Source organism: Oryx dammah, unplaced genomic scaffold, assembly GCF_014754425.2.
Source record: "Oryx dammah isolate SB20612 unplaced genomic scaffold, SCBI_Odam_1.1 HiC_scaffold_8, whole genome shotgun sequence".
NCBI lineage: Eukaryota > Metazoa > Chordata > Mammalia > Artiodactyla > Bovidae > Oryx > Oryx dammah.
Window position 1 is genome coordinate 16,078,688 of NW_024070192.1, and position 26,735 is coordinate 16,105,422.

At 38.4% G+C, this 26,735-nt stretch overlaps 1 protein-coding gene across 1 annotated transcript in view; it reads right to left on the bottom strand.

Annotated features, from left to right (window-relative positions):
• EFCAB13 (EF-hand calcium binding domain 13) overlaps positions 1-26,735 on the bottom strand; it is an 83,680-nt gene that overhangs the window by 41,405 nt on the left and 15,540 nt on the right. The window contains exons 3-6 of the mRNA XM_040244363.1: positions 26,476-26,590; positions 24,483-24,604; positions 23,443-23,525; positions 18,671-18,814 (exon numbers count right to left, since the gene is read on the bottom strand). Of these exons, the coding sequence (XP_040100297.1) occupies positions 18,671-18,814; positions 23,443-23,525; positions 24,483-24,604; positions 26,476-26,590 (464 nt within the window). The remainder of the gene's footprint in view (positions 1-18,670; positions 18,815-23,442; positions 23,526-24,482; positions 24,605-26,475; positions 26,591-26,735) is intronic.

Consider the following 26,735-nt stretch of genomic DNA (forward strand, 5'->3'; position numbering starts at 1 on the left):
CCAGGGTTTCTCATGATGTACTCTGCATAGAAGTTAAATAAGCAGGGTGACAATATACAGCCTTGACGGACTCCTTTTCCTATTTGGAACCAGTCTGTTGTTCCATGTCCAATTCTAACTGTTGCTTCCTGACCTGCATACAGATTTCTCAAGAGGCAGGTCAGGTGGCCTAGTATTCCCATCTCTTTCAAAATCCTCCACAGTTGATTGTGATACACACAGTCAAAGGCTTTGGCATAGTCAATAAAGCAGAAGTAGATGGTCTTCTGGAACTCTCTTGCTTTTTCGATGATCCAGAGATGTTGGCAATTTGACCTCTGGTTCCTCTGCCTTTTCTAAAACTAGCTTGAACATCAGGGAGTTCACGGTTCACATATTGCTGAAGCCTGGCTTGGACAATTTTGAGCATTACTTTACTAGCATGTGAGATGAATGCAATTGTGCGGTAGGTGGAGGATTCTTTGGCATTGCCTTTCTTTGGGATTGGAATGAAAACTGACCTTTTCCAGTCCTGTGGCCACTGCTGAGTTTTCCAAATTTGCTGGCATATTGAATGCAGCACTTTCACAGCATCATCTTTCAGGATTTGAAAGAGCTCAACTGGAATTCCATCACCTCCACTAGCTTTGTTTGTAGTGGTGCTTCCTAAGGCCCACTTGACTTCATATTCCAGGATGTCTGGCTCTACATGAGTGATTGCACCATTGCGATTATCTGAGTTGTGAAGATCTTTTTTGTACAGTTCTTCTGTGTATTCTTGCCATCTCTTCTTAATATCTTCTGCTTCTGTTAGGTCCATACCATTTCTGTCATTTATTGAGCCCATCTTTGCATGAAATGTTCCCTTGGTATCTCTAATTTTCTTGAAGAGATCTCTAGTCTTTTCCATTCTGTTGTTTTCCTCTTTTTCCTTGCATTGATCCTAAACAGTTATCTGTATCTAAATGCTACATTTAAGATATTTAAATGTAACTTAGATCACTATATCCTATAATTTACGTTGATAAGGAAACACAATTCAAATAATTCCAGAGAGCAAATCACTTTGTAGTCAGACTAGATTTCCTTGGAATTCAGAGTATAGTAAACATAATGATCTACAAGTCCTTAGATAAGCACAGTAGAAGAGGAAGAACTGAGCACTATTCATTCAACTAGTAGTTATTAGTCAAGTAAGCAAAAACAGCAGAGGAAAGAGAACAAGATGGCAGAGGAGTAGGTGGACCATGGAGTACACCTCTCTCCAAGGATACATCAGGAATACACCTTCAGACACAGAAGTGCATGCAGAACTCCAGCTGAGGACAGGAGTACCCGACCAGTGGAAAAGAATATATAGAACCATGCAAAACTCGATAGGACGAAGGATCTAGGGAGAAAAACAGGAGTGTTAGCAGGACTGGACCTGCCTTCAGCAGGTGGGGGAACTGAAGCAGGGGTCTGATCCCCACAATGGGGCAACTGTCTGAGTCAGACAAGAAACATTTAAGGCTGAGAGTGAAACAGCTGATTGGTGGCAGCCTAATTGGAATGAGAATCAGACGGTCCTTGCCACAGCCATACACACCTCAGGCAGGAACGCTGGTCTCCTGGAAGGCACAGCAGCTGGGAGCTGGAGTTTAGGGATTGTGGAGCAATCCCAGGGCGAGGGCTGCTATTGACTTCAGAGAGATAGATTGAGGGGATGTGAGGGAGATCGTGGTGGGAAATGCCAGTGAAGGAAAGCGAGGCATCCATGGAAGCAACGCGGTACTGCTGAGTCATATGTAGGGGGTGGAGCCATCACCATAGCCTCTCTCTCCCCACAGGCCAGCATTGGCAGCTGAACAATAGAGAGGCTGACCCATCAAATGCCTGATGCACTGAACTACAGAGTAGGACCCCATCCAGGGTGCCCCGTTAAGTGCCTGACGCACTTATCTACAGAGCAGGACCCCAGGCAGGGGGGCACCTCTATTTGCCTGACACGCCAAACAACAGAGAAGGACCCCAGGCAAGGGAGCTCTCTAAGTGCCTGAACAGGCGGAGCTACAGAGAAAGACTGGCCAAAAAGGCCTTCTGATTGCCAGCTACAAGAGGCTTGGAAAAAGAAGACTCTGATAGGGCCGTAACTCCTGCGGCAGAGGCAGTCTGTGTCCCTGCACACTTGGTGCTGCCAGGGTCCCGGCAAGCCAAGCAGCTGCGCCACCTTCACACTCAAGTCTCACTGGGGCAGAACTACCATGGGCAAGAAAACAGTCTTGCATCTATTGCACACAGGGTCGCTTCGGTCATGTCTGACTATTTGCGACCCTGTAGACTGTGGCCTGTCAGGTTTCTCTATCAGAGAGAGGGTTCTCCAGGCAAGAATACTGCAGCATATTGGCCAATACTGGTTGCCATACCCTTCTAGAGCACTATATTTCCTGCTGCCCTAGCCACCAACCCCCCTGAGTACCTAGTGCTGCCAGAATTCCTGTGACCCAAGCAGTTGCACCACCTCCACACCTGGCCCTCATGGGGGGAAAGCCAAGCCCTCCAGCGTAGCCTCAGCAGCTAAACCCCAGTAGATGACCAACATGTAGAGGTGGAAATAAAAGCACAATTGAAACCCAGGGGCAGTGTGGCTAAAGGAATAAGACCCCAAACCTTCCCAACATCTGTACAAGCTGCAGATTAACTCTACAAGATCAACTAAGCAGACTCTGTGTCAATGGAATATATAAAAGAGCACTGAGAGCTCCCATTAAAAAAAAAATGCACTAGTTCTGATAGCTGTGGACATTGGAGGCAAGAACACACAGGACAAGGACCATAGGAGAATCTGAGGGGCCCCCACTGCAGGTCCAGAGATCAGCAATGTTGGAGGGCATCCTAGGGAGGTAAGGTAGACTCTGACTCCCAGCGAGGGAAAGGACTCTTGACAGCAGTGGCTCAAGAAAAACATTTATTATTTTTATTTTTACTTTTTCTGTAGATACTTGTGGCCTTTTTTTTTTTTTTTTCCTTTTTTCCTTCCTCTGTTGTAGTTGTTGGCTTTATTGGCACTAAGAAATCCAATTAAGCTTTTGAGCTTTTTTTTCCTCAGTCTCATTTTTTATTGTTGTCATAAACCTCTGCCTCTACACGGGGCTTTTGCAGTTCTGTGTAGTTTTCCTCCTTTTTTTTGTTTTCTCTTTTTTAATTTTAATTTTTAATTTTTTTAACCAATTATTATTTTTTCTACATATATTCCTTTGTTTGCTTTTCCTACTGTTTTTTCCCCTTGCAGTTAATCTTTAACGTATATAAATCTTCATCTACCTCTATTTAACTTTGCATATCTATTCTTTCTTTTCTTTCTCTCCTTCCCTCTCAACATATTTGTTAGTTTCATTTCATTGCTTTATTCCCCAATTGGCACCTTGTTTTAGTTTTGTTTTCCAGTTTGTGCTTTAATTAGTTTTGTTCTGATAGATATAATTTTTGTTTTCCTTTGTTTGCCAGGTCAATCTATTGTACTTTAGTTTTGTTGGACTGTTTTGATTTTGCTTATGGGTATATATGTATATGTGTATTTTCAGTCACACTTTCTATTGTTGTTATAAACTTCTGCTTCTACATTGGGCTTTTGCAGTTTTGTGGCGTTTTCCTTTTTTTTCTTCTGTTTTTTTCCTTTTCTTTTTAATTTTAATTTTTTAAAAACCTATTATATTTTTCTACATTTACTTCTTTGTTTGCCATTCCTACTGTTTTTCCCCTTGCAGTTAATCTTTAATGTACATAAATCTTCATCTACCTCTATTTAACTTTGTATATCTATTATTTCTTTCTTTTATTTCTTTCCTTTTCTCCCAACATATTTGTCCATTTTGTTTTCATTGCTTTATTCTCCACTTGGCACCTTGTTTTAGTTTTGTTTTCCAATTTGTACTTAAGTTAGTTTTGTTAACTGGTAAATATAATTTTTTATTTCCTTTGTTCACCAGCTCAGTCTACTGTACTTTAATTTTGTTGGACTATTTTCACTTTTCTTATGGGTGTATATGTATATGTGTATATTCCATTATTTTAGTTATTATTTGCCTGATTTTGTAACTGATATTTGTCTGGGGTTCATCTTTGGTTTCTTGTTTTGGATATTTGCTTTAATCTCACCTAATGCCATAACAAACCACTTGTGAAATCTTCATTCCTGACCACAGGTCAAGCCCTGGGCCTTCTGAGTAGGAGCACTGACTCCAAGACCTAGACTACCTGAGAACTAACCCTAGGGAGTATCAAAGAGTGAGAACTCACACAAAAGAAACCACTGGAATACAAGACCTGGCATCACCCAACCACCAGCAGCACCCTGTGCAGGACACCTCATCTAAACAAAAATACAAACCCAATCACCAGCAGACAGGATTACCACCTCACTTAGCCTTGCCCATCAGAGGAAAAACAAACAAACAAAAACTCAGCATAAATCTCACCCTATACAAGCTCACACAAACCACAGGACCAATCTTAGGAGTGCAGAAACCAAAAGGAAGAAAGAATTCAAACTTCTTCAAGGAAAAAATTCAACTTCCCTTGAAGCCTGAGAAAGGAGACCTCAAACACAATACCCTAAAAAAAAAAATAATAATAATGAAAAGGCAGAGAAATATGGAACAAATAAAAGAACAAACTAGAAGCACTGAAGTCCAAGTAAATGAGGAGGAAATAGGCAAACTACCTGAATAATGATAGTAAAGATGTTCAAAAACCTTGAAAACAAAATGGAGAAATTGCAAGAATCAATTAACAAAGATCTAGAAGAATTAAACAATAAACATATAGAGACAAACAACACAATTACTGAAATTAAAAATACTCTGAAAGGAATCAATAGAATATCTGAAGCAGAACAAATCAGTGAGCTGGAAGATAAAATGGTGGAAATAACTTCTGAAGAGCAGAATAAAGTAAAAGCATGAAAAGAGCCAAGTACAGTCTCAGAGACCTCTGGGACCATATCAAATGCACCAACATTCAAATTATAGAGGTCCCAGAAGAAGAGAAAAAAAAAGGGTATGAGAAAATTTTTGATGATATTATAGTTGCAAACTTATCCAACATGGAAAAGGAAATAGTCAGTGAAGTCCAAGAGGCACAAAGAGTCCCATACAGAATAAACCGAAGGAAAAACACACCAAGACACATACTAATCAAACTAACAAAAAATAAACACAAAGAAAGAATATTAAAAGCAGCAAGGGAGTAGCAACAAGTAACACACAAGGGAAACCCCATACACTTAACAGCTGATCTTTCAGCAGAAACTCTGCAGGCCAGAAGGGAATGGCAGGATATATTAAAGTACTGAAAGGGAAAAATCTACAACCAAGATTACTGTACCCAGCAAGGATCTCATTCAAAATTAATGGAGAAATAAAAAGCTTTTCAGACAAGCAAAAGTTTAGAGAATTCAGTACCACCAAACTGGCTTTACAACAACGGTTAAAGGGACTTATATAGTCAAGAAATACAACGGGGGGAAAAAAAAGATCTACAAAATCAATTTCAAATAATTAAGAAAATAGCAATAGGAACATATATATCAATAATTACTTTAAATGTAAATGGATTAAATGCTCCAACCAAAAGACACAGACTGGCTGAAAGTATACAAAAACAAGTCCTATATCTATGCTGTCTGCAAGAAACCCACTTCAGACCTAAAGACACATATAGACTGAAAGTGAGAGGATGGAAAAATATATTCCACGCAAATGAGAAGCAAAAGAAAGGTGGAGTAGCAATCCTCCTATCAGAAAAAAATACACCTTAAAATAAAGAAGATTACAAGAGATAAGGAAGGACACTACATAATGATCAAGGGATCAATCCAGGAGGAAGACATAACAATTGTAAATATCTATGCACCCAACATAGAAGCACCTCAATACATAAGACAAACACTAACAGACATAAAAGGAGAAACTGACAGTAACACAATAATAGTAGGAGACTTAAACACCTCACTCACACCAATGGACAGATCATCAAAACAGTAAATTAATAAGGAAACACAAGTCTTAAATGATACATTAGATGAGACGGAGCTCATTGATATCTTCAAGACATTCCATCCAAATGCAGAAGAATACACTTTCTTCTCAAATGCACATGGAACATTCTCCAGGATAGACCACATCGTGAGTCATAAATCAAACCTCAGTAAATTTAAGAAAACTGAAATTCTATCAAGCATCTTCTCTGACCACAATGCTATGAGACTGGATATTAATAACAAGAAAAAAAAGTATAAGAAACACAAACACATGGAGATTAAACAACACATTTCTAAATAACCAGTTTACTGAAGAAATCAAAAGGGAAATCAAAAATTTCTAGAAACAAATGACAATGAAAACACAACTCAAAACCTATGGGATTCAGCAAAAGCAGTTCTATTTGAGGGAAGTTTATAGCAACACAATCCTACCTCGAGAAATAAGAAAAACACCGAACAGACAACCTAACATTACACCTAAAACAACTGGAAAAAGAAGGACAAAAAAGAAAACATAATTAGTAGAAGAAAAGAAATCATAATGATCCAAGCAGAAACAAATGAAAAAGAAATGAAAGAAACAATAGTACAGATTAATAAAACTAAAAGCTGGTTCTTTGAGAAGATAAACAAAACTGACAAACATTTAGTCAGACTCATCACGAAAGAAAGAAAGAAAGAAGAATCAAATCAACAAAATTAGAAATGAAAAAGGAGAAGTTACAACAGCCAATGCAGAAATAAAAATGATTATGAGACTATTATGAACAACCATATACAATAAAATAGATAACCTGGAAAAATGGACAGGTTATTAGAAAAGTTCAATCTTCCAAGACTGAACCAGGAAGAAATAGAAATTATGAACAACCCAATTACAAGCACTGAAATTGAAGCTGGGATCAAAAATCTCCCGAAACACAAAAGCCCAGGACCAGATGGCTTCACAGGAGAATTCTATCAAACATTTAGAGAAGAGCTAATGCCTATCCTTCTAAAATTCTTTCAAAAAATTGCAGAGGAAGGAACACTTCCAAACTCATTCTACGAGGCTACCATCACCCTGATACCAAAACCAGACAAAGACAACACACAGGAAAGAAAACTACAGGCCAATATCACTGATGAACATAGATGCAAAAATCCTCAACAAAATTCTAGCAAATAGAATTCAGTAACACATCATAAAACTCATACACCATCATCAAATTGGGTTTCTTCTAGGGATGCAAAGATTCTTCAGTATATGCAAATCAATCAATGTGATACAACATATTAACAAAGTGAAAGACAAAAACTATGTATGATAATCTCAACAGGTGCAGAAAAAGCCTTTGACAAAATTCAGCACCCATTTATGATTACAACTCTTCAAAAAATGGGCATAGAAGGAACCTACCTCAACATAGTAAAGGTCATATATGATAAGCCTACAGCAAACATTATTCTTAATGGTGAAAAACTGAAAGCATTCCCCCTAAGATCAGGAACAAGACAGGGGTGTTCACTTCTGCCACTATCATTCAACATAGTTCTGGAATTCCTAGCTACAGCAATCAGAGAAGATAAAGAAATAAAAGGAATCCAGATTGGAAAAGAAGTAAAGCTCTCACTGTTTGCAGATGACATGATACTGTACATAGAAAACCCTAAAGATATTATCAGAAAATTACTAATCAGTGAATTTAGCAAAGTTGCAGGATACAAAATCAATACACAGAAATCACTTGCATTTCTATACACTAACAATGAAAAATCAGAAAGAGAAATTAAGGAATCAGTCCTATTCACCATTGCAACAAAAAGAATTTAATATCTAGGAATAAACCTACCTAAGGAGACAAAAGAACAGTACACAGGAAATTATAAGACAATAATGAAAGAAATCAAAGATGACATAAACAGATGGAGAGATATTCCATTTTCCTGGGTAGGAAGAGTCAATATTGTGAAAATGACTATACTGCTGCTGCTAAGTCACTTCAGTCGTGTCCGACTCTGTGCAACCCCAGAGACGGCAGCCCACCAGGCTCCCCCATCCCTGGGATTCTCCAGGCAAGAACACTGGAGTGGGTTGCCATTTCCTTCTCCAGTGAATGAAAGTGAAAGGTGAAAGTGAAGTCGTTACAGTCGTGTCCGACTCTTCGCGACCCCATGGACTGCAGCCTACCAGGCTCCTCCGTCCATGGGATTTTCCAGGCAAGAGTACTGGAGTGGGGTGCCATTGCCTTCTCCTAATGACTATACTACCAAACACAATCTAAAGATTTAATGCAAACACAATCTACAGATTTAATGCAATCTCTATCAAATTACCAATGGCATTTTTCACAAAACTAGAATAAAAATTTTGACAATTCATATGGAAACACAAAAGACCCTGAATAGCCAAAGCAGTCTTGAGAAAGAAGAATAGAGCTGGAGGAATCAACCTTCCTGACTTCAGATTATGCTACAAAGCTACAGTCATCAAGACAGTATGGTATCGGCACAAAAACAGAAATATAGACCAATGGAATAAGATAGAAAGCCCAGATATAAACCCATGCACCTATGGGTACGTTATTTTTGACAAAGGAGGCAAGAATATACAATAGGGCAAGGATAGCCTCTTCAATAAACGGTGCTGGGAAAACTGGACAGATTACATGTAAAAGAATGAAATTAAAACACTTCCTAACACCAAACACAAAGATAAACTCAAAATGGATTAAATACCTAAATGTAAGACCAGAAACTATAAAGCTCTCAGTGGAAAACAAAGGCAGAATACTTGATGACATAAGTCAAAGCAAGATCCTCTACAACCAACCTCCTAGAGTAACGGAAATAAAAGCAAAAGTAAATAAGCGGGACCTGATTAAACTTAAAAGCGTTTGCACAGCAAAGGAAACAATAAGCAAGGTGAAAAGACAACCCTCAGAATGGGAGAAAATAATAGCAAATGAAACAACTGACAAAAGATTAATTTCCAAAATATACAAGCAGCTCATACAATTCAATACCAGAAAAACAAACAACCCAATCAAAAAGTGGAGAAAAGACCTAAATAGACATTTCTCCAAAGAAGACATACAGATGGCTAACAAACACATAAAAAGATACTCAATATTGTTCATTATTTGAGAAATGCAAATCAAAACTACAATGAGATATCACCTCACACAGGTCAGAATGGCCCTCATCAAAAAGTCTACAAACAATAAATGCTGGAGAGGGTGTGGAGAAAAGGGATCACTCTTGCACTGCTGGTGGGAATGTAAATTGATACAGCCACTATGGAAGACAGTATGGAGATTCCTTAAAAAACTAGGAATAAAGCCACCATATGACCCAGAAATCCCACTCCTAGACATACACCCGGAGGAAACCAAAACTGAAAGACATGTATCCCATTGTTCACTGCAGCACTATTACAACAGCTAGAACATGGAAGCAACCTAGATATCCACTGACAGATGAATGGATTAAAAAGTTGTGATATATATATACACAATGAAATATTACTCAGCCATAAAAAGGAATGCATTTGAGTCAGTTCTAACAAGGTGGATGAATCTAGAACCTATTATACAGGGTGAAGTGAGTCAGAAAGAGAAAGATAAATACCACATTCTGATGTATATATATGGAATCTAGGAAAATGGTACTGAAGAATTTGTTTACAGGGCAACAACAGAGAAACAGACATAGAGAACAGACTTATGGACATGGGAAGAGGGGAGGAGAGGGTGAGATGTATGCAAAGAGTAACATGGAAACATATTAGCATATGTAAAATAGCCAACAGGAATTTGCTGTATGGCTCAGGAAACTCAAACAGGGGCTCTGTATCAACCTAGAGGGGTAGGATGGGGAGGGAGATAGGAGAAGTTTCAAAAGGGTGGGGATATATGTATACCTATGGCTGATTCCAGTAGTCAGGTATGGTTGTGAGAGTTGGACTGTGAAGAAGGCTGAGCGCTGAAGAATTGATGCTTTTGAACTGTGGGGTTGGAGAAGACTCTTGAGAGTCCCTTGGACTGCAAGGAGGTCCAACCAGTCCATTCTGAAGGAGATCAACCCTGGGGTTTCTTTGGAAGGAATGATGCTAAAGCTGTAACTCCAGTACTTTGGCCACCTGATGCGAAGAGTTGACTCATTGGAAAAGACTCTGATGCTGGGAGGGATTGGGGGCAGGAGGAGAAGGGGACAACAGAGGATGAGATGGCTGGATGGCATCACTGACTCGATGGATGAGAGTCTGAGTGAACTCTGGGAGTTGGTGATAGACAGGGAGGCCTGGCGTGCTGCGATTCACGGGGTCACAAAGAGTCGGACATGACTGAGCGACTGCACTGAACTGAACTGAACTGATGGCTGATTCATGTTGAGGTCTGACAGAAAACAAAAAAATTCTGTAAAATAATTATCCTTCAACAAAAAAAATAGCAGAGGAAGGACTTCTGAGAATCCTCTATGCTATAAAACAATGAGAACACTGGCAAAAGTGTCAAAGTTAACTTTTTCAACACTCTGGAAATCAACCAAAGGCTTACAACAACCCAAGGAATTTTTTTCAAAAAAGAAAAAAATGTCTAACGCTCCTTAAGAACACTGAGCTTTGTGGCATTTTAACTTGCTGTATTCCCACCTTCCCTTCCCAGGGGCTACCAGGAACCTTGAAAACCAAGAGTTGAAAACTGCAATGAAAACCAACAACCAAAAATCCAGTGGAGAAAAAAGAGGTTGGAACTTCTTCAAAGTGCCATTCCCTGAGAACTGCTATTATTAGACCTGTCTCTGGAAGACCCTACTTGCAAATCTGTTCATATATAAACTGAGTCAAAGCTTCCCCAGTGCAAACAGACTTTTCCCTGGGAGAATTCACCAAAAACAGAGATAACTGTTTACCATCACAACTGCCAGTAGTAATGGAAACGGAGCAAACAATAGGCTAACAAACAAACTTAAGAGGAAAATCTGGGAAATGAGATTTCCATAGGTGGCTTTGAAAATCTCCCACATACTCCTAGAAATCTAGATGGCTACACACAAGGGTCGGGCTGTACAGATACTCAGGAAAGACTTGAGAAAGTCCTAAACTCTCCTGAGAAAACTGTATGCAGGTCATGAAGCAACAGTTCGAACTAGACATGGAAAAACAGACTGGTTCAAAATTGGGAAAGAAGTACATCAAGGCTGTATATTATCACCTTGCTTACTTAACTTATATGCAGAGTAAATCATGCAAAATGCTGGGCTGGATGAAGCACAAGCCGGAATCAAGACTTCCAGGAGAAATATCAATAACCTCAGATATGCAGATGATACCACCTTAACAGCAGAACTGAAGAGGAACTAAAGAGCCTCTTGATGAAGGTATAAGAGGAGAGTGAAAAATCTGACTTAAAACCCAGCATTTGAAAAATGAAGATCATGGCATCCAGTCCCATCATTTCATGGGAAATAGATGGGGAAACAATGGAAACAGTGACAGACTTTATTTTCTTGGGCTCCAAAATCACTGCAGACAGTGAGTGCAGCCATGAAATTAAAAGATGCTTGTTCCTTGGAAGAAAAACTGTGACAAACCTAGACAGAATAAACCTAGACACTTTGCCAACAAAGGTCTACCTAGTTAAAGCTATGGTTTTTCTAATAGTCATGCATGGATGTGAGAGTTGGACCAGAAAGAAGGCTGAGCACTGAAGAATTGATGCTTTTGAACTCTGATGCTGAAAAAGGCTCTTGAGAGTCCCTTGAGTAGCAAGGAGATCAAACCAGTCAATCCTAAAGGAAATAAATCCTTAATATCCACTGGAAGTGGAGAAGGGCATGGCAACCGACTCCAGTGTTCTTGCTTGGAGAATCCCATGGACAGAGGAGCCTGGTGGACTACAGTCCATGGGGTCACAAAGAGTCAGACACGACTGAAGTGACTTAGCACTTAGCACATTCACTGGAAGGACTGATGTTGAAGCTGAAGCTCCAGTACTTTGGCCATCTGATGCAAAGAGCTGACCTACTGGAAAAGACCGTAATGCTGGGAAAGGCTGAGGGCAGGAGGAGAAGGGGATGACAGAGGATGAGATAGTTGAATGGCAACATTGACTCAATGAACATGAGTTTGAGCAAACTCCAGGAGATAGTGAAGGACAGGGAAGCCTGGTGTGCTATAGTCCATAGAATAGAAAAAAGTCAGAAATGACTGAGCAACTGAACAACAACAAACTCTTACCACTAGCTTATCTTGAGGAGATACACAGGAAGGAAGTGAAGGCTAAGGCAGAGTTGAGAAACTATCTGGCTAGGTATTAAAGGCATGTCCCAATGTACACACTGGCTCTCCTCTACCTAATAATTTATAACTCATTTTTCCTTATAAAGGTATGATAAAGACACATGCACACATATAAATGTAAATATAATATCAAATAAATATGTAATATAAAAATATAAGAAAAGTTACAATCATTGTGGAATTGTTTACAACAGTAAGGTAATTCAGTTCAGTTCAGTTCAGTTCAGTCGCTCAGTTGTGTCCGACTCTTTGCGACCCCATGAATCGCAGCACGCCAGGCCTCCCTGTCCATCACCAACTCCTGGAGTTCACTCAGACTCGGGTCCATTGAGTCAGTGATGCCATCCAGCCATCTCATCCTGGGTCGTCCTCTTCTCCTCCTAGCCCCAATCCCTCCCAGCATCAGAGTCTTTTCCAATGAATCAACTCTTCGCATCAGGTGGCCAAAGTACCGGAGTTACAGCTTTACCATCATTCCTTCCAAAGAAATCCCAGCGCTGATCTCCTTCAGAATGGACTGGTTGGATCTCCTTGCAGTCCAAGAGACTCTCAAGAGTCTTCTCCAACACCACAGTTTAAAAGCATCAATTCTTCAGCGCTCAGCCTTCTTCACAGTCCAACTCTCACATCCATACATGACCACAGGAAAAACCAGAGCCTGGACTAGACCGACCTTAGTCAGCAAAGTAATGTCTCTGCTTTTGAATATACTATCAACCAATTAAATATTCAACATTAAATTACAGTATATCTACATTTTCAGATACCATGTAGCTATTTGAAAATGAAAGGCTAAAATAAATAAATTTTTTCTAAGTTTTAATAAAAAAAATAAAAGGCTGACCTGTATCTATTTTTTTAATTTTTATTTTTACTTTATTTTACTTTGCAATACTGTATTGGTTTTGCCACACATTGACATGAATCCTCTGTATCTATTAACATGGAAAACTTTTCAAGATATATTACTTATTTTTTAAAAATCATACTAGAAAACAATGTATATAGCATGACTCTTTCTCTTAAGTAAATTATTTCTATTTTTCCCTTTTTTAGAGGGTCTCTTGATTCCTAACTGTATGCTTCATCTTTTCACTAGCTTCTGTGAGATCAAAGGGCTTCCCTTGCGGCTCAGCTGGTAAAGAATCCACCTGTAATGTGGGAGACCTGGGTTCAATCAACCCTCTGCCTAAAAATTGGTAACTTATCTCATCTTACAAAATACACATATATATATTTATAATTGAATACAAAATGGATTCTAAGGTCAACATTAAATTATAGGAGGAATTAAAGAGTGTCTTTCACATCTTTATACACTTAAATATTTCTTGGATATTTTATAAAAATAACATTCAAGAATTATGTGTGTTTATTTAAAAGGAAAAAAAGAAGCCTGGGACTTCCTGATTAGTCTCAGAACATGTGGCAATAAACAGAAATAAGGTCAAAATAGGAAACCAGGAATTGAAAACCAAGGAATATAAGGGAGCAAATAAGCTATTCTTAACTGTGGTACAACAAGTAGGCAGTACCTAGAAGTCCAAACAAACATATAAATCTATGGTCAGGAAAAGGCTGTAAGTCAAAAACCAAGGAGATAAAAGAGAATCCCAATGCCACAGGAGTTAATCAAAATGCCAAGTAGGAAGTAAGGAATTAAAAAAGGAAAAGCAAAACAAGCACCATGTCTATATTAATCATGGCTTCACATGGTAGGCATTTAATAACATTTATTACATTAATCAATTAGTAAAATTTGAAGAGTTTTTCTTGTCTCTTGTTTGCTTACTCGGGAATATTGACTATCACATTCATGTATCCTTGATTCTAAGAAAATACAGGTTGCCTGACAATAAATATATATAATCCCAATGTATGTAATCTTCTATAAGCACAGAAACTTGATCTTGACTAAGGGAAAAACAAAAGGACTGCTAAAATTAGACCATGAACACTAGAGATTGCAGACCTTTGGAAGCACTATTTCTATCATTACCATGAATAGTCCTTTCAACTATTTTATTTACAATTTATATGCAGTGCAAGCTAAAAGCTATTCAGAGACAATTCAGTATTTGAAAACTTGAGGTAGAAACTCATGCAGATTCCAGGCATGAGTCTACCCTTGACAGAAAAGAACTGTCAAGGGTAGACAAGAAAACAGATATGAGTCTTCAACAGAAGGGAAAAAAATGAACTAAGGCATGAAGTAAGAATGCAATTGGCAGGTATGGAGATTTATGACTAACTGGAGCATGGGGAAAAAAGGCAAAATGGTTGTCTGAGGAGGCCTTACAAATGACTGAGAAAAGAATAGAAGCTAAAGGCAAAGGAGAAAAGGAAAGATATACCCATTTGAATGCAGAGTTTCAAAGAATAGCGAGGAGAGATAGAAAGCCTTCCACAGTGATCAATGCAAAGAAATAGAGGAAAACAATAGAATGGGAAAGACTAGAGAGCACTTCAAGAACATTACAGATACCAAGGGAACATTTCATGCAAAGATAGGCTCAATAAAGGACAGAAATGGTAGGGACCTAACAAAAGCAGAAGATATTAGGAAGAGGTGGCATGAATGCACAGAACTATACAAAAAAGATCTTCATGACCCAGACAATCACAATGGTGTGATCACTCACCTAGAGCCAGACATCCTGGAATGTGAAGTCAAGTGGGCCTTAGGAAGCATCACTACGAACAAAACTAGTGGAGGTGATGCAATTCCAGCTAAACTAAGCTATTTCAAATTCTAAAAAATGATGCTGTTAAAGTGTTGCACACAATATGTCAGCACATTTGGAAAACTCAGCAGTGGCCACAGGACTGGAAAAGGTCAGTTTTCATTCCAATCCCAAAGAAAGGCAATGCCAAATGTTCAAACTACCACACAATTGCACTCATCTCACATGCTAGTAAAGTAATGCTCAAAATCCTCCAAGCCAGGAGGTTCACAGTATGTGAACCATGAACTTCCAGATGTTAAAGCTGGATTGAGAAAAGGTAGAGGAACCAGAGATCAAGTTGCCAACATCTGTTGCGTCATCAAAGAAGCAAGAGAATTCCAGAAAAACATCTACTTCTGCTTCATTGACTATGCCAAAGCCTTTGACTGTGTGGATCACAATAAACTGTGGAAAATTCTGAAAGAGATGGGGATACCAGACCACCTGACCTGCCTCCTGAGAAATCTGTATGCAGGTCAGGAAGCAACAGTTAGAACTGGACATGGAACAACAGACTGGTTCTAAATCGGGAAAGGAGTATGTCAAGGCTGTATATTGTCACTCTGCTTATTTAACTTATATGCAGAATACATCATGTGAAATACCAGGCTGGATGAACCACAAGCTGGAATCAAGATTGCCAGAAAATATCAATAACCTCAGACATGCAGATAACACCACCCTTATGGCAGAAAGTGAAGAAGAACTAAAGAGCCTCTTGATGAAAGTAAAAAAAGAGAGTGAAAAAGTTGGCTTAAAGCTCAACATTCAGAAAACGAAGATCATGGCATCTGGTCCCATCACTGCATGGCAAATAGATGGGGAAAGAATGGAAACATTGAGAGACTATTTTCTTGAGCTCCAAAATCACTGCAGATGGTGACTGCAGCCATGAAATTAAAAGACGCTTGCTCCTGGGAAGAAAAGCTATGACCAACCTAGATAGCATATTCAAAAGCAGAGACATTACTTTGCCAACAAAGGTCCATCTAGTCAAAGCTATGGTTTTTCCAGTAGTCATGTATGGATGTGAGAGTTGGACTGTGAAGAAAGCTGAGTGCTGAAGAATTGATGCTTTTGAACTGTGGTGTTGGAGAAGACTCTTGAGAGTCCCTTGGACTGCAAGGAGATCCAACCAGTCCATCCTAAAGGAAATCAGCCCTGGATGTTCATTGGAAGGACTGATGCTGAAGCTGAAATTCCAATACTTTGGCCACCTGATGTGAAGAGCTGGTTCATAAGAAAAGACCCTGATGACGGGAAACATTAAAGGCAGGAGGAGAAGGGGACAACAGAGGATGAGACTGTGGGATGGTATCATCGACTCCATGGACATGAGTTTGAGTAAGCCCTGGGAGATGATGATGGACAGGGAAGCCTGAAGTCCATGGGGTCACAAAGAGTTGGACACAACTAAGTGACTAAACTGAACTGGAGCATGGGGTTCTTGCCTGGGAAAGATTTATGGAGAAAGGAAGAGCAGCAAGCAAAATTATGAAGTGAGGACCAGAAGCATAAGAGTTTGGCCTAAGAAGAGCAGCTAAGTTTTTGAGATAACGACATGACAAAAATTGTGTTTTAAGAAAATTGGTCTTGTAGTTGTGTACAGGAAAAAGTGGAGACTGGGGACAGAAAATTAGGATATCATGGCAGTGATCCAGGTTTTTTAGTGCCTTTTATAGAACAGCCCATGTCTAACTTCTCTCAACCTGGACTACTAGGGCAAAAAGGAGTTAAGTTCTGAAAAAAACATAAATTCGTATAACCACCCCACCCTAAAATCAGTTACTATCAAAAATAATTTTCTTCTATAATCTGAATAAAATCTTTTTACCTGGTTCCTGAGAGACCAAATAACAGACATCATTCACAGCCTTAAGGAAATTTGAAAAATCCAGCATTCCATTAACTATAAGAAATGATTCAGAAAAAGAAAGAAAAAAACTCCATTAGCAAATTTATCAGCAGATTCACTGAGCAAATAAGATAAAAATACAAACTAAAAATGTGACTAGAATCAACTGACATTAGAATACCATAGTCTATACACAAGAGCAGTCATATGGTAGTTCTATTTTTAGTTTTTAAGGAACCTCCATACTGTTCTCCATAGTGGTTGTACCAATTTACATTCCCATCAGTGGTGTAGGAGGGTTCCCTTTTTTCCACATCTTATCCAGCATTTATTGTTTATGCACTTTTTGATGATGGCTATTACGACCTGTGGCTCCCTTAATTAATAACAAGCTTTGAATGCTCTGTAAATGTAATGAGTTCTCTATTATCTACTTCTTTGATTCAAGTATCAAACATTGAGTGCAAAAATATATATATTTCTAGGTTTCTGTTGTTGTTCAATAGTCCAGTCATGTCCAATTTCTCTAGCTACTTAAAGTGTAATTTATTAGGGTTTTATTTTTATGTCCTTGAACAAGAGTGATGTTGAACCTATTTGTATATAATTATTGACTATATGTGTTGTATTTTATGTGAAATACTTGTCCATGTGTTTTGTCCTCTTTTCTATTTCATTATTTGTTATCGATTTGTATGAATTCTTTACACATTTTGTAAACTAATCATTTGTCAATTGTGTGAATTGCAAATATCTCCAAGTTTGTAACCTGTCTTTTCACTTTCACTTTTTAAATATGCGTGCTAAGTTGCTTCAGTCATATCCGACTATTTGCGACCCAATGGACTGCATGTAGCCTACGAGGCTCCTCTGTCCATGGGATTATCCAAGCAAGAATATTGGAGTGAGTTGCCATGCCCTACTCCAGGGGATCTTCCCAACCCAGGCAATGAATTTTAATATAATTAAATATATCAAATATATTAATCTCAAACACTTTTTGCCTTAAGAAACTTTTCCTATCCCATGCCATTTCTTACTAAGGCAATTATTAAAACTTAAAAGTCTAAAAATATCAAATGTTGATGACAGCATGTCATAACCCAACCTAGTAATCAATCAATCCAGTCATGTATATCAGAGGCCCCAATTTTTTAATATCATTATTGTAAATGTGCACAGATGTTTTTTATAACATTTTAAAGTTTAACTCTTCTATCATTTGTAATTAACCTGACCATGGCAAACCTAGACAGTGTATTAAAAAGCAGAGACATTACATTGCTGACAAAGGCCCCTAGAGTCAAAACTATGGTTTTTCCAATAGTCATGCGTGGATGTGAGAGTTGAGAAGAAGGCTGAACGCCGAAGAATTTATGCCTTTGAACTGTGGTGCTGGAAAAGACTCTTGAGAGTCCCTTGGACTACAGAGAGATCAAACCAGTCAATCCTAAAGGAAATCAGTCCTGAATATTCCTTGAAAGACTGATGCTGAAGCTCCAATACTTTGGCCACCTGATACGAAGAGCTGGCTCATTAGAAAAGACCCTAAGGCTGGGAAAGATTGAAGGCAGGAGAAGAAGGGGATGATACAGGATGAGATGGTTGGATGGCATCACTGACTCAATGGACATGAGTTTGAGCAAACTCGGGGATATGGTGAAAGACAGGGAAGCCTGGTGCGCTGCAGTCCATGGGGTTGCAAAGAGTTGGACATGACTGAGTGACTGAACCAAAAACAACATATAACTTATGTCCATGACTGTACACCCCCTAAACTATTAATGAACACATTAAAAACTTACCATCAATATCTATAGTCTTCAGTGCCTTTCGCATTTCTGTGTCACTTATAGAGATCTTCAAGATGCGATGGATCATTGGCAGATCATTCACGTAAATCTTACCACCTCGAATTTTACTAAAAATTTTACAGGCTTTCTGAAGTGCTAAATACACATAACAAAACAGTTAATTAATTCAAGGGAATAATCATTTATTCTCCCCATCCTTCCCGGGGTCGGGGCTGAGGGACAGGTCGGGGACAATCACTAAAGAAAAAAGAGGAGCAAATCTTTGTGTTCCAACTCTTTGCTTTAACATCAGTCTTGTTACTTATTTAGGTATGTCTGGAGCCAGTAACCTCTAAACCTATGAGTTTCTAAGGAATTCTCAGAAACTATCAGAAAACTCATGCAAGGCCCACATAAGCAAAGGCTTCCACAACTTTTCCTGGGCATGTTAAACCTTTCTCTGCTTCCTTATAACTTGTGTGTGTATCAGTCAAAGCTCTTGGTATTCTGACTACTTACATGTCAGTATCCTTCAGTTAAACAGTCAGCTAATAGAGGGCAAGGTTTTTTATTCTTCAAGTCCCAGAATCTACTTCAGAACAGATTCTCAAAAAATGTCTACTGAACTAAATTGGGTTGAATTCACCTTGTTTTCAGAAAAAGAGGCAACAGATAACAGTGATAAATACCAGAAAAAGACTTTCTAAAAGACACTAATGACTTTACTAGTAGAAGTTTCACTAAAGTATTGGAGGTGGAAACCAGATTTCAGTGAAGTAGGAAGTAAATACTAAAGCAGTACTAAAGAATGTTCAAACCTTTGGACATTTGCACTCATCTCCTGTGTTAGTAACATCATGCTTAAAATCTTGCATGCTAGGCTTCAGCATTACGAGAACCAAGAACTTCCAGATGTCCAAGCTGAGTTTAGAAAAGGCAGAGGAACCAGACAGCAAATTGCCAACATTCGCTGCATCACAGAGAAAGCAAGGGAATTCCAGAAAAATATCTACCTCTGTTTCATTGATAGTGCTAAAGTCTTTGATTATGTGGATCATAACAAACTGTGGAAAGCTCTTAAAGAGATGGGAATACCAGACCATCTTATCTGTCTCCTGAGAAATCTGTATGCTGGTCAAGAAGCAATGGTCAGAAACGGACATGGAACAACAAACTGGTTCCAAACTGAGAAAGGACTATGACAGGGCTGTCTGATGTTTATTTAACTATAAGCTAAGTACATCATGAGAAATGCTGGGCTGGATGAGTTACAAGCTGGAATCAAGATAGGCAGGAGAAACATCAACAACTTCAGACATGCAGATACCACTCAATGGCAGAAAACGAAGAAGAACTAAAGAGCCTCTTGATGAAGGTGAAGAAGGAGAGTGAAAGAGTTGGTTTAAAACTAAATATTAAAAAAAAAACTAACATCATGGCATCCAGTTCCATTACTTCAGCCTGGATGAAGTAATAACCAATGCCACGGACATGAACTTGGGCAAACTTTGGGAGATGGTGAAGGACAGGGAGGCCTGGCGTGCTACAGTCCATGAGGTTGCAAAGAGTCAGACAAAACTGGGCAACTGAACAACAACAGGAAGTAAATAGTAATTAATGAATACAGCTCTTTTAATAAGCTTCTCTGAAAGAGTATAAAGCTGACAGAGCATAGTCCCTAAGGAAGCAGAAGAAAATAAAATTGAAAAAAAGAGAAGTGAAAGGATTGGTCTTGTGAAAGTGACTCTTTCTCAATGAGACTACAGATTTCGTTTATAGTCAAGGAGTTCAGGAAGATTCTCCCAAACAGTCTTTATTAACTCTCTATGAAAAAGCAATGTCATCTCTTAAGAACTGAAGGACTAGGTGATAGGATTGAAGATTTGAAGAGAGCAATGAAGATGTGAAATAAGTACAGGAAGAAACAGGAGAGGGATATGATCAAAACAAAAGGGAATACCAACTGGTGCTAAAGGCAGCTCAGGCTGGAAATCATATATTCACAGGGGCACCAAATGAGGTAGTCTATGAAATAAAATTGCAAAATAAAAAGAACTACAAGTATAAGAGACTGTGAACAGAGAACAAGACATTAAAGTCTGAGGTTTCAACATTATAACAATGATCAAATTGTGGACATCAGGGTTGGTGAGAGAAATTGAAGTAAAATAATTAGTTTTTTAAAGTATTGTATGAGTATTACATTTATCAACCACTTGGACACTAAAGATGTCTTTAAAGACACTAAAGATATGTGGCCCCGCCTTTCAAGAAAGACTGACCAGAAAACCTGGAAAGCTACTTGGGGTCAGTTCTAATGCTCCATCTAGACAAGGGAGCTAATTCACATCTCCATTCAATGCTGAGTTGTAGCTCTTGGTTCTGCCTGACCAGAAAGCCTGGCCAAAACACCCAGGAAGCTATGCAGCCCAGCAATCCTTGAATGGAGAGTCCCGCAAGCAGAAATGGTCATCCACAGAAAAAGTCAATGCCCTGCTTTAGCCAGGAAACTTGGGGCACAGGTCTGCTTGAGTCAAGACCACAAACAAAAAGCCTTTCCAGCCTTGGAGCTGGTTCTCCTGCTTACCCAGAGAGAGGAAGTAATTCACAGCCCAGTGCACTGCTGAATGGAGCTTCTGGCCCCGCCTGACCAGGAAGCCTGGCCTGAACACTGGGAAATGACTTGGCCCAGCAGTACTTGAGCAGGTAGCCTGGCTAGTGGGTCTGTCTGCTTGCAGAAACAAGCCAGCAACTGCATCTAGCCAGGGTGTACAGATCTACCTGATTAACTCCCTAAACAAGAGTCTTATCAGCCTTGGAGCCTGTTCTGCTGAATATAAACTCCAATCCTATTAACTAGGAATCCTAAACAGAGCTCCTGGGAATCTCAGTAGCCCACCCTGAAGCCTCTATTACATTGGCATTTGATCAGAAAACCCAACCAGCAACTCTGCATCTCTAAAGCTAAGATGGTGGCCTTGTCTGTTCAGGGAGTTTGGTGCAGAGATCTATCTGATTTGATTCCCAAACAAAGAGCTTTGCCAGCCCTGAGGACCTATCCTTCAGTCTCAATCAGGCAGATAAGTAATTTATAACCCCATCAAAAACTGAATAAAGGCTCCAGTCCAATTTGACCAAGAAACCTAAGCATAACTCCTGAGAATCTGTATACAATGGCACTTGAGTGGAGAATCCCACTGCTGGCCCTACCTGTCTACAGACAGGATGGTAGATCAGTAGACCAGAGAACTTGGTGCATATTTCTGCCCAAATTGATACCCAAACTAACCTTGCAGGTCTTAGGGCCTGTATGGTGCCTTGCTCAGCAAGGAAACTAATTCATAGTCCCAACACACTGCTGAACACAGCCTTTAACCTGCCTAACCAGGAGACTTAACCAGAGCACACAGGGAGCTATATAACCCATCCTATAGCCCTCTTTACAGTAACAGTTGAACAGATAGCCCAGCCCAGGGTTTTCCCTGTCTATAGAGCAAAACTGGGGCATCTAACCAGGAAACTCAGTGCTGTCTAGCCTGATTCAGATTTCAAAACAACAAGCAGTGCATTCCTTTGGGACCAGTTCTACTGCCTCGCAAAGCTCAAAAGTTAATTCATAGCCCTGCCTACTACTGAGTAGAGTACCCAGTCTTGAATGATCAGAGAACCCAGGCAACACAGAACCTTTCCTATAGCTTCATTTAGGGGATGAACCAGAAGTTCTAGCCAGCTGTTCTCAACCAGTGCATCCCCTTCCCAATCTTAGGACATGAGCAGTGGCTGAGCCCCAAAATAGACTCTGATAGCAAGACCCACATTCCAAAGGACATTGCCAGTTAACACACCTAGAAACAGAAACTAAGCTGATTGGTGAAAAACTGTCTCTGCTAAAGCAAACCAGTAATATCTGGAAAAGGAGGTCACTTACTCAAATGTAGATGCCAACATAAGGAATCAAAGATAATGAATAATTATGTAAATGTGACACTACCAAAGAAAACTAATAAAGTTTCAATAACTGGCCCTACAGAAATGGAAATCTATTAACTGTCAGCCAAAAAACAAGATGCTCAACAAAGAAACAGAAAATATTTTTAAAAGAGAAAAGAAAAAGAAATCCTAGAACTGAAAAATACAGCCAACTGAATGGGAAAATTAAATAGCTTTAAAAACAAACTGAACCACACCAAGAAAGAATCTAAAAGAAAGAACACTTAAAATTACCCAGGCAAAAAAAGGAAAAAAGAGCAAAGAGATCCTATAGGACTGATAGGACACAATCAGAAGAAACAATATCTGCATTACAGGAATTCCAGGAAGAGAAGACAAAAAGAAAGAAACAGAAAATATATTTAAAACAACAATGGCTGAAAACATCCCAAACTTAGGAAGATAAATGGACATCAAATCCAAGAGGCCTAGAGGATCCCAAAATAGTTTGAACCCAAATAAGGTTACACAAAGACACTTTATAATTAAACTGTCAAAAGGCAAGAACAAAGAAAGAACTTTGAAAGCAAGGAGAGAAAAGAGAGAAGAGAATCCCATAAGGCCATTGGCAAATTTTTCAACAGAAACTTTTCAGACCAGGAGAGAATGTGATGATATACTCAAAATACTGAAAGAAAAAAAAAAAAAAAAAAAAAAAAACAACTATCAAGCAAAAAAAACCCATCCTTTTAGAAAGCTATCAAAATTGGAAAGAAAAAACTTGATTGTCTCTTTGAGAACACAGAACACATAATCAGGAAATTTATTCAAGAAATTCTGAAACCTATTATTACCACTTAATTCTTCTGAGTAAAAGCGTCCTTCAGGTACTTCATCATACAGTGTCTGGTAAAGGTTAGAAAGTCTTTCATCTTTCCTGTCAAAGAAACAGCCATATCAGAAAGCAAGAAAACAAAAATAAAACAAAAAACCCACAAAACATTTATGTCACTTTGCAATATATAATATTTTGCCATTAAAATTTAGCCTGAAATTCTCCAGTCTCTTACACTCCATAAGAAACTTTCTTTAAAAACTGTCCAAGTGATAATCAGTTATTATATATTCTTCACCCTAGAATTCTCACTTCTTTTAGGTATATCTCTATGGAGCAGATTCACCCTGGTCAATATATAATATCTCTTGGCTGTGGTCCACTTTTTCCTATTCCTAATTCAACTTACAGTAAAATTTATAGAAAGTTATTATAAGATTTCCCAGGTGGCTCGGCAGGTAAAGAATCTGCCTATAATGCAGGAGACCCAGGAAAAGCAAGTTCAATCTCCTGGAGAAGGAAATGGCAAACCAATCTAATATTCTTGCCTAGGAAATTCCAAGGACAGAGGAACTTGGTGGGCTATAGTCCATGGGGCCACAAAAGAGTCGGACAGGATTTAACAACAACAACATTATAAGATATGTAAGAATATCTTTAAACAGTCAAAGAATCTCAGATCCCATAACCTGTTGATAAAAACATCTTAAAAAGATGATTCATCTGATTCCATAACATGGAAATCACAGGATGCTGGTGTTAGAAAAAATGTTAAGAGTTCATCTAGTACAAGATTCTTATACAGATGTGGAAACTGAGGCCCAGAAATACAAAGTGAATTCTATGAGTTTAAACCAGCATGTGAAGTCGATCAGGACTCAACTCTAAGTCTTTCAATTCCACATGCAAAGGGCTCTTAGTGCCATACCATCCTTCCTAAGAGCAGTCTTTGTTACCACAAACTATTTGCCATACTTTCTGTAGAAGGGAGAAATGAATGTTGTAGAAAAGTCCCAAATCTGAATCCAACATTTAAAAAGAATACAATGATTTAAATACCGAATAACTGAGGGAGATCTATCAAGAGGTGACAAAGTCTTGTGAATGCTGTACTGACTTGGCAATTTGCATAAAGAGCTTTCTTTTCTAGTCATCTTTTCTTTCACAGACAAAGGAGCAACCTAGAACCAAATACAAGAATAGCTATGTCTCAGATCACATTTGTAAACTGGCATTCTTGAACAATAAACCCCTTAAAAGATAATTCATCATACCTAGGCTCCTCACTTAACTATACTTCTAATATAAAATTACTTTTTGTAATTAAATTATAGCTTATAATACTAAAATTTTAAATAAACTACATCATATTCTTTGGCAAAGCCACATTTTTCTTAAGTATGCAACATCATCTCATAATTAATACTGTGTCAATTTACAGTAATGTATTTTATAAAAGATGGCAAATCTATGGTATAGTGAAGACAAGACTATCAATCTCTAGGCTACATATACAAGTTTTGACTATATAAGTAAAGTAATGTGAAGAATCAACACAGTTATTTAAATAATACAGGTAAGTTTGCTTTATTCTTATGGTTAAGAAAACTACCATAAACATTGATAAAAATAACACTGCATGTATAAACTAGTTCAAAAATGGTAAACAGCTTAGGTAGATAGAAAAATGACACTTTAGAAAATAAGAACTGTTTCTTGGCTGCTATCTTAGTTCCCCAGTCAGGATTTGAATCTTGGGCCCACTGCAGTATAAACCCAATTACTAACCACTGGACCTCCAAGGAATTCACTAGAGCACTGACTTTTAAAGACCATGCAGGATCCAGAGAGGACTCTCAAACCATACAAGACTGACAGGAATATGAGTTAACGAGTGAGAATCAAACAAAACAACAAACAGAAGATTTCAATCCCCCAATGACTGCATATCTAGATTTATCAAATATCAATCCTGAAATAATTATGGGACATAAGCAAATAATATAAGGCAAATTTTAAGAACTAAATAAAACTTCTAAAATGTATAGACATTAAAATTTCAATAGATAGGTTAAACTGCAGATTATATTCAGCTGGAAAAAAGAAAAGTAAACAAGAAAGTAGATGGGAGAAATTACTCAGAACAAAATAGAAAAAGATAAAAAATATCAAGCAAGTTAAAAAACACAGAAAACAAAATGATAAGGTCTAACATACATCTAATAGAAGATACAGAAGAACAAAATAAAGAGATTGGAGGGGGAAAAACAGTCTAAAGATAATGGATTCGAATTTTCCAGAGTTGAAGACATGTGTTCTCAGCCTCAGTTCAGTTCAGTCACTCAGTCATGTCCGACTCTTCGTGACCCCACGGACCACAGCCCACCAGGCCTCCCTCTCCATCACCAAATTCCTATGGCCACTGCTGAGTTTTCCAAATTTTCTCAGCCTCAGGAAGCAAACAAATATTGAAACAAAGGAATATATACTTAAATATATCATACAGTGAATATAGTAAGTTGCATAACCCCGCCAAGAGATGTCTATATCCTAATCCCTGGAAAATGTGAATGTGACCTTATTTGCAGAAATCGTCTTTACAGTGTAATCTCAAGTTAAAGACCTCAAGATGAAATATACAATGATGTACTTTAAGAGAAAAGTCTGAACTATAGACACGGGGGAGAAGGCCATATGAAGAGCAACATGAAGGCCAAGATTGAATTTATGCTGCCAAATGCCAAGGAATGCCAGAGTCATTGCTACAACAGCAGAAACATTAACAGAGAGCATAATAATTAAAAATACTGGTCTGATGGATAAAGAAGGGGGAAAATTAATATTCTTCTCGAAAGGTTCCATGTTCTATTGATATTTTTAAAGGAGGACGAGAAGAAAGAGGGGAAGGTGCAGAAGGAATAGGGTAAAGGAGCTGGAAGAAGAAGAAATATTTAAGATTATGACATTTCAATACTTGGACTAAAATGTAATGGAATATTTGAAAGCAAAATACTTGAAAGCAAAGCAAAAATATTTGCAAATCTTTATTTACCTCAGTTCTTTTAGTATGCAATTGTACTTGTAAACTCTTCTTCCTCCTGCCTTTTTTTCCTTCTGAAAAATCAGAGGATCTTTCTTCTCCAAGTAGGAACATTGATGTTTCATACCTAAATTGCACAGAAAATTGGAGTAATTCCTGAATTGATTTTTTTCTTGATTCTTCTTCATCATTTATTTATGGAAATTTTCAAACACAGACAAAAGGAGACAGAATAATGTGATGATCTCCCCATGTTTCAGTAATGACCCATT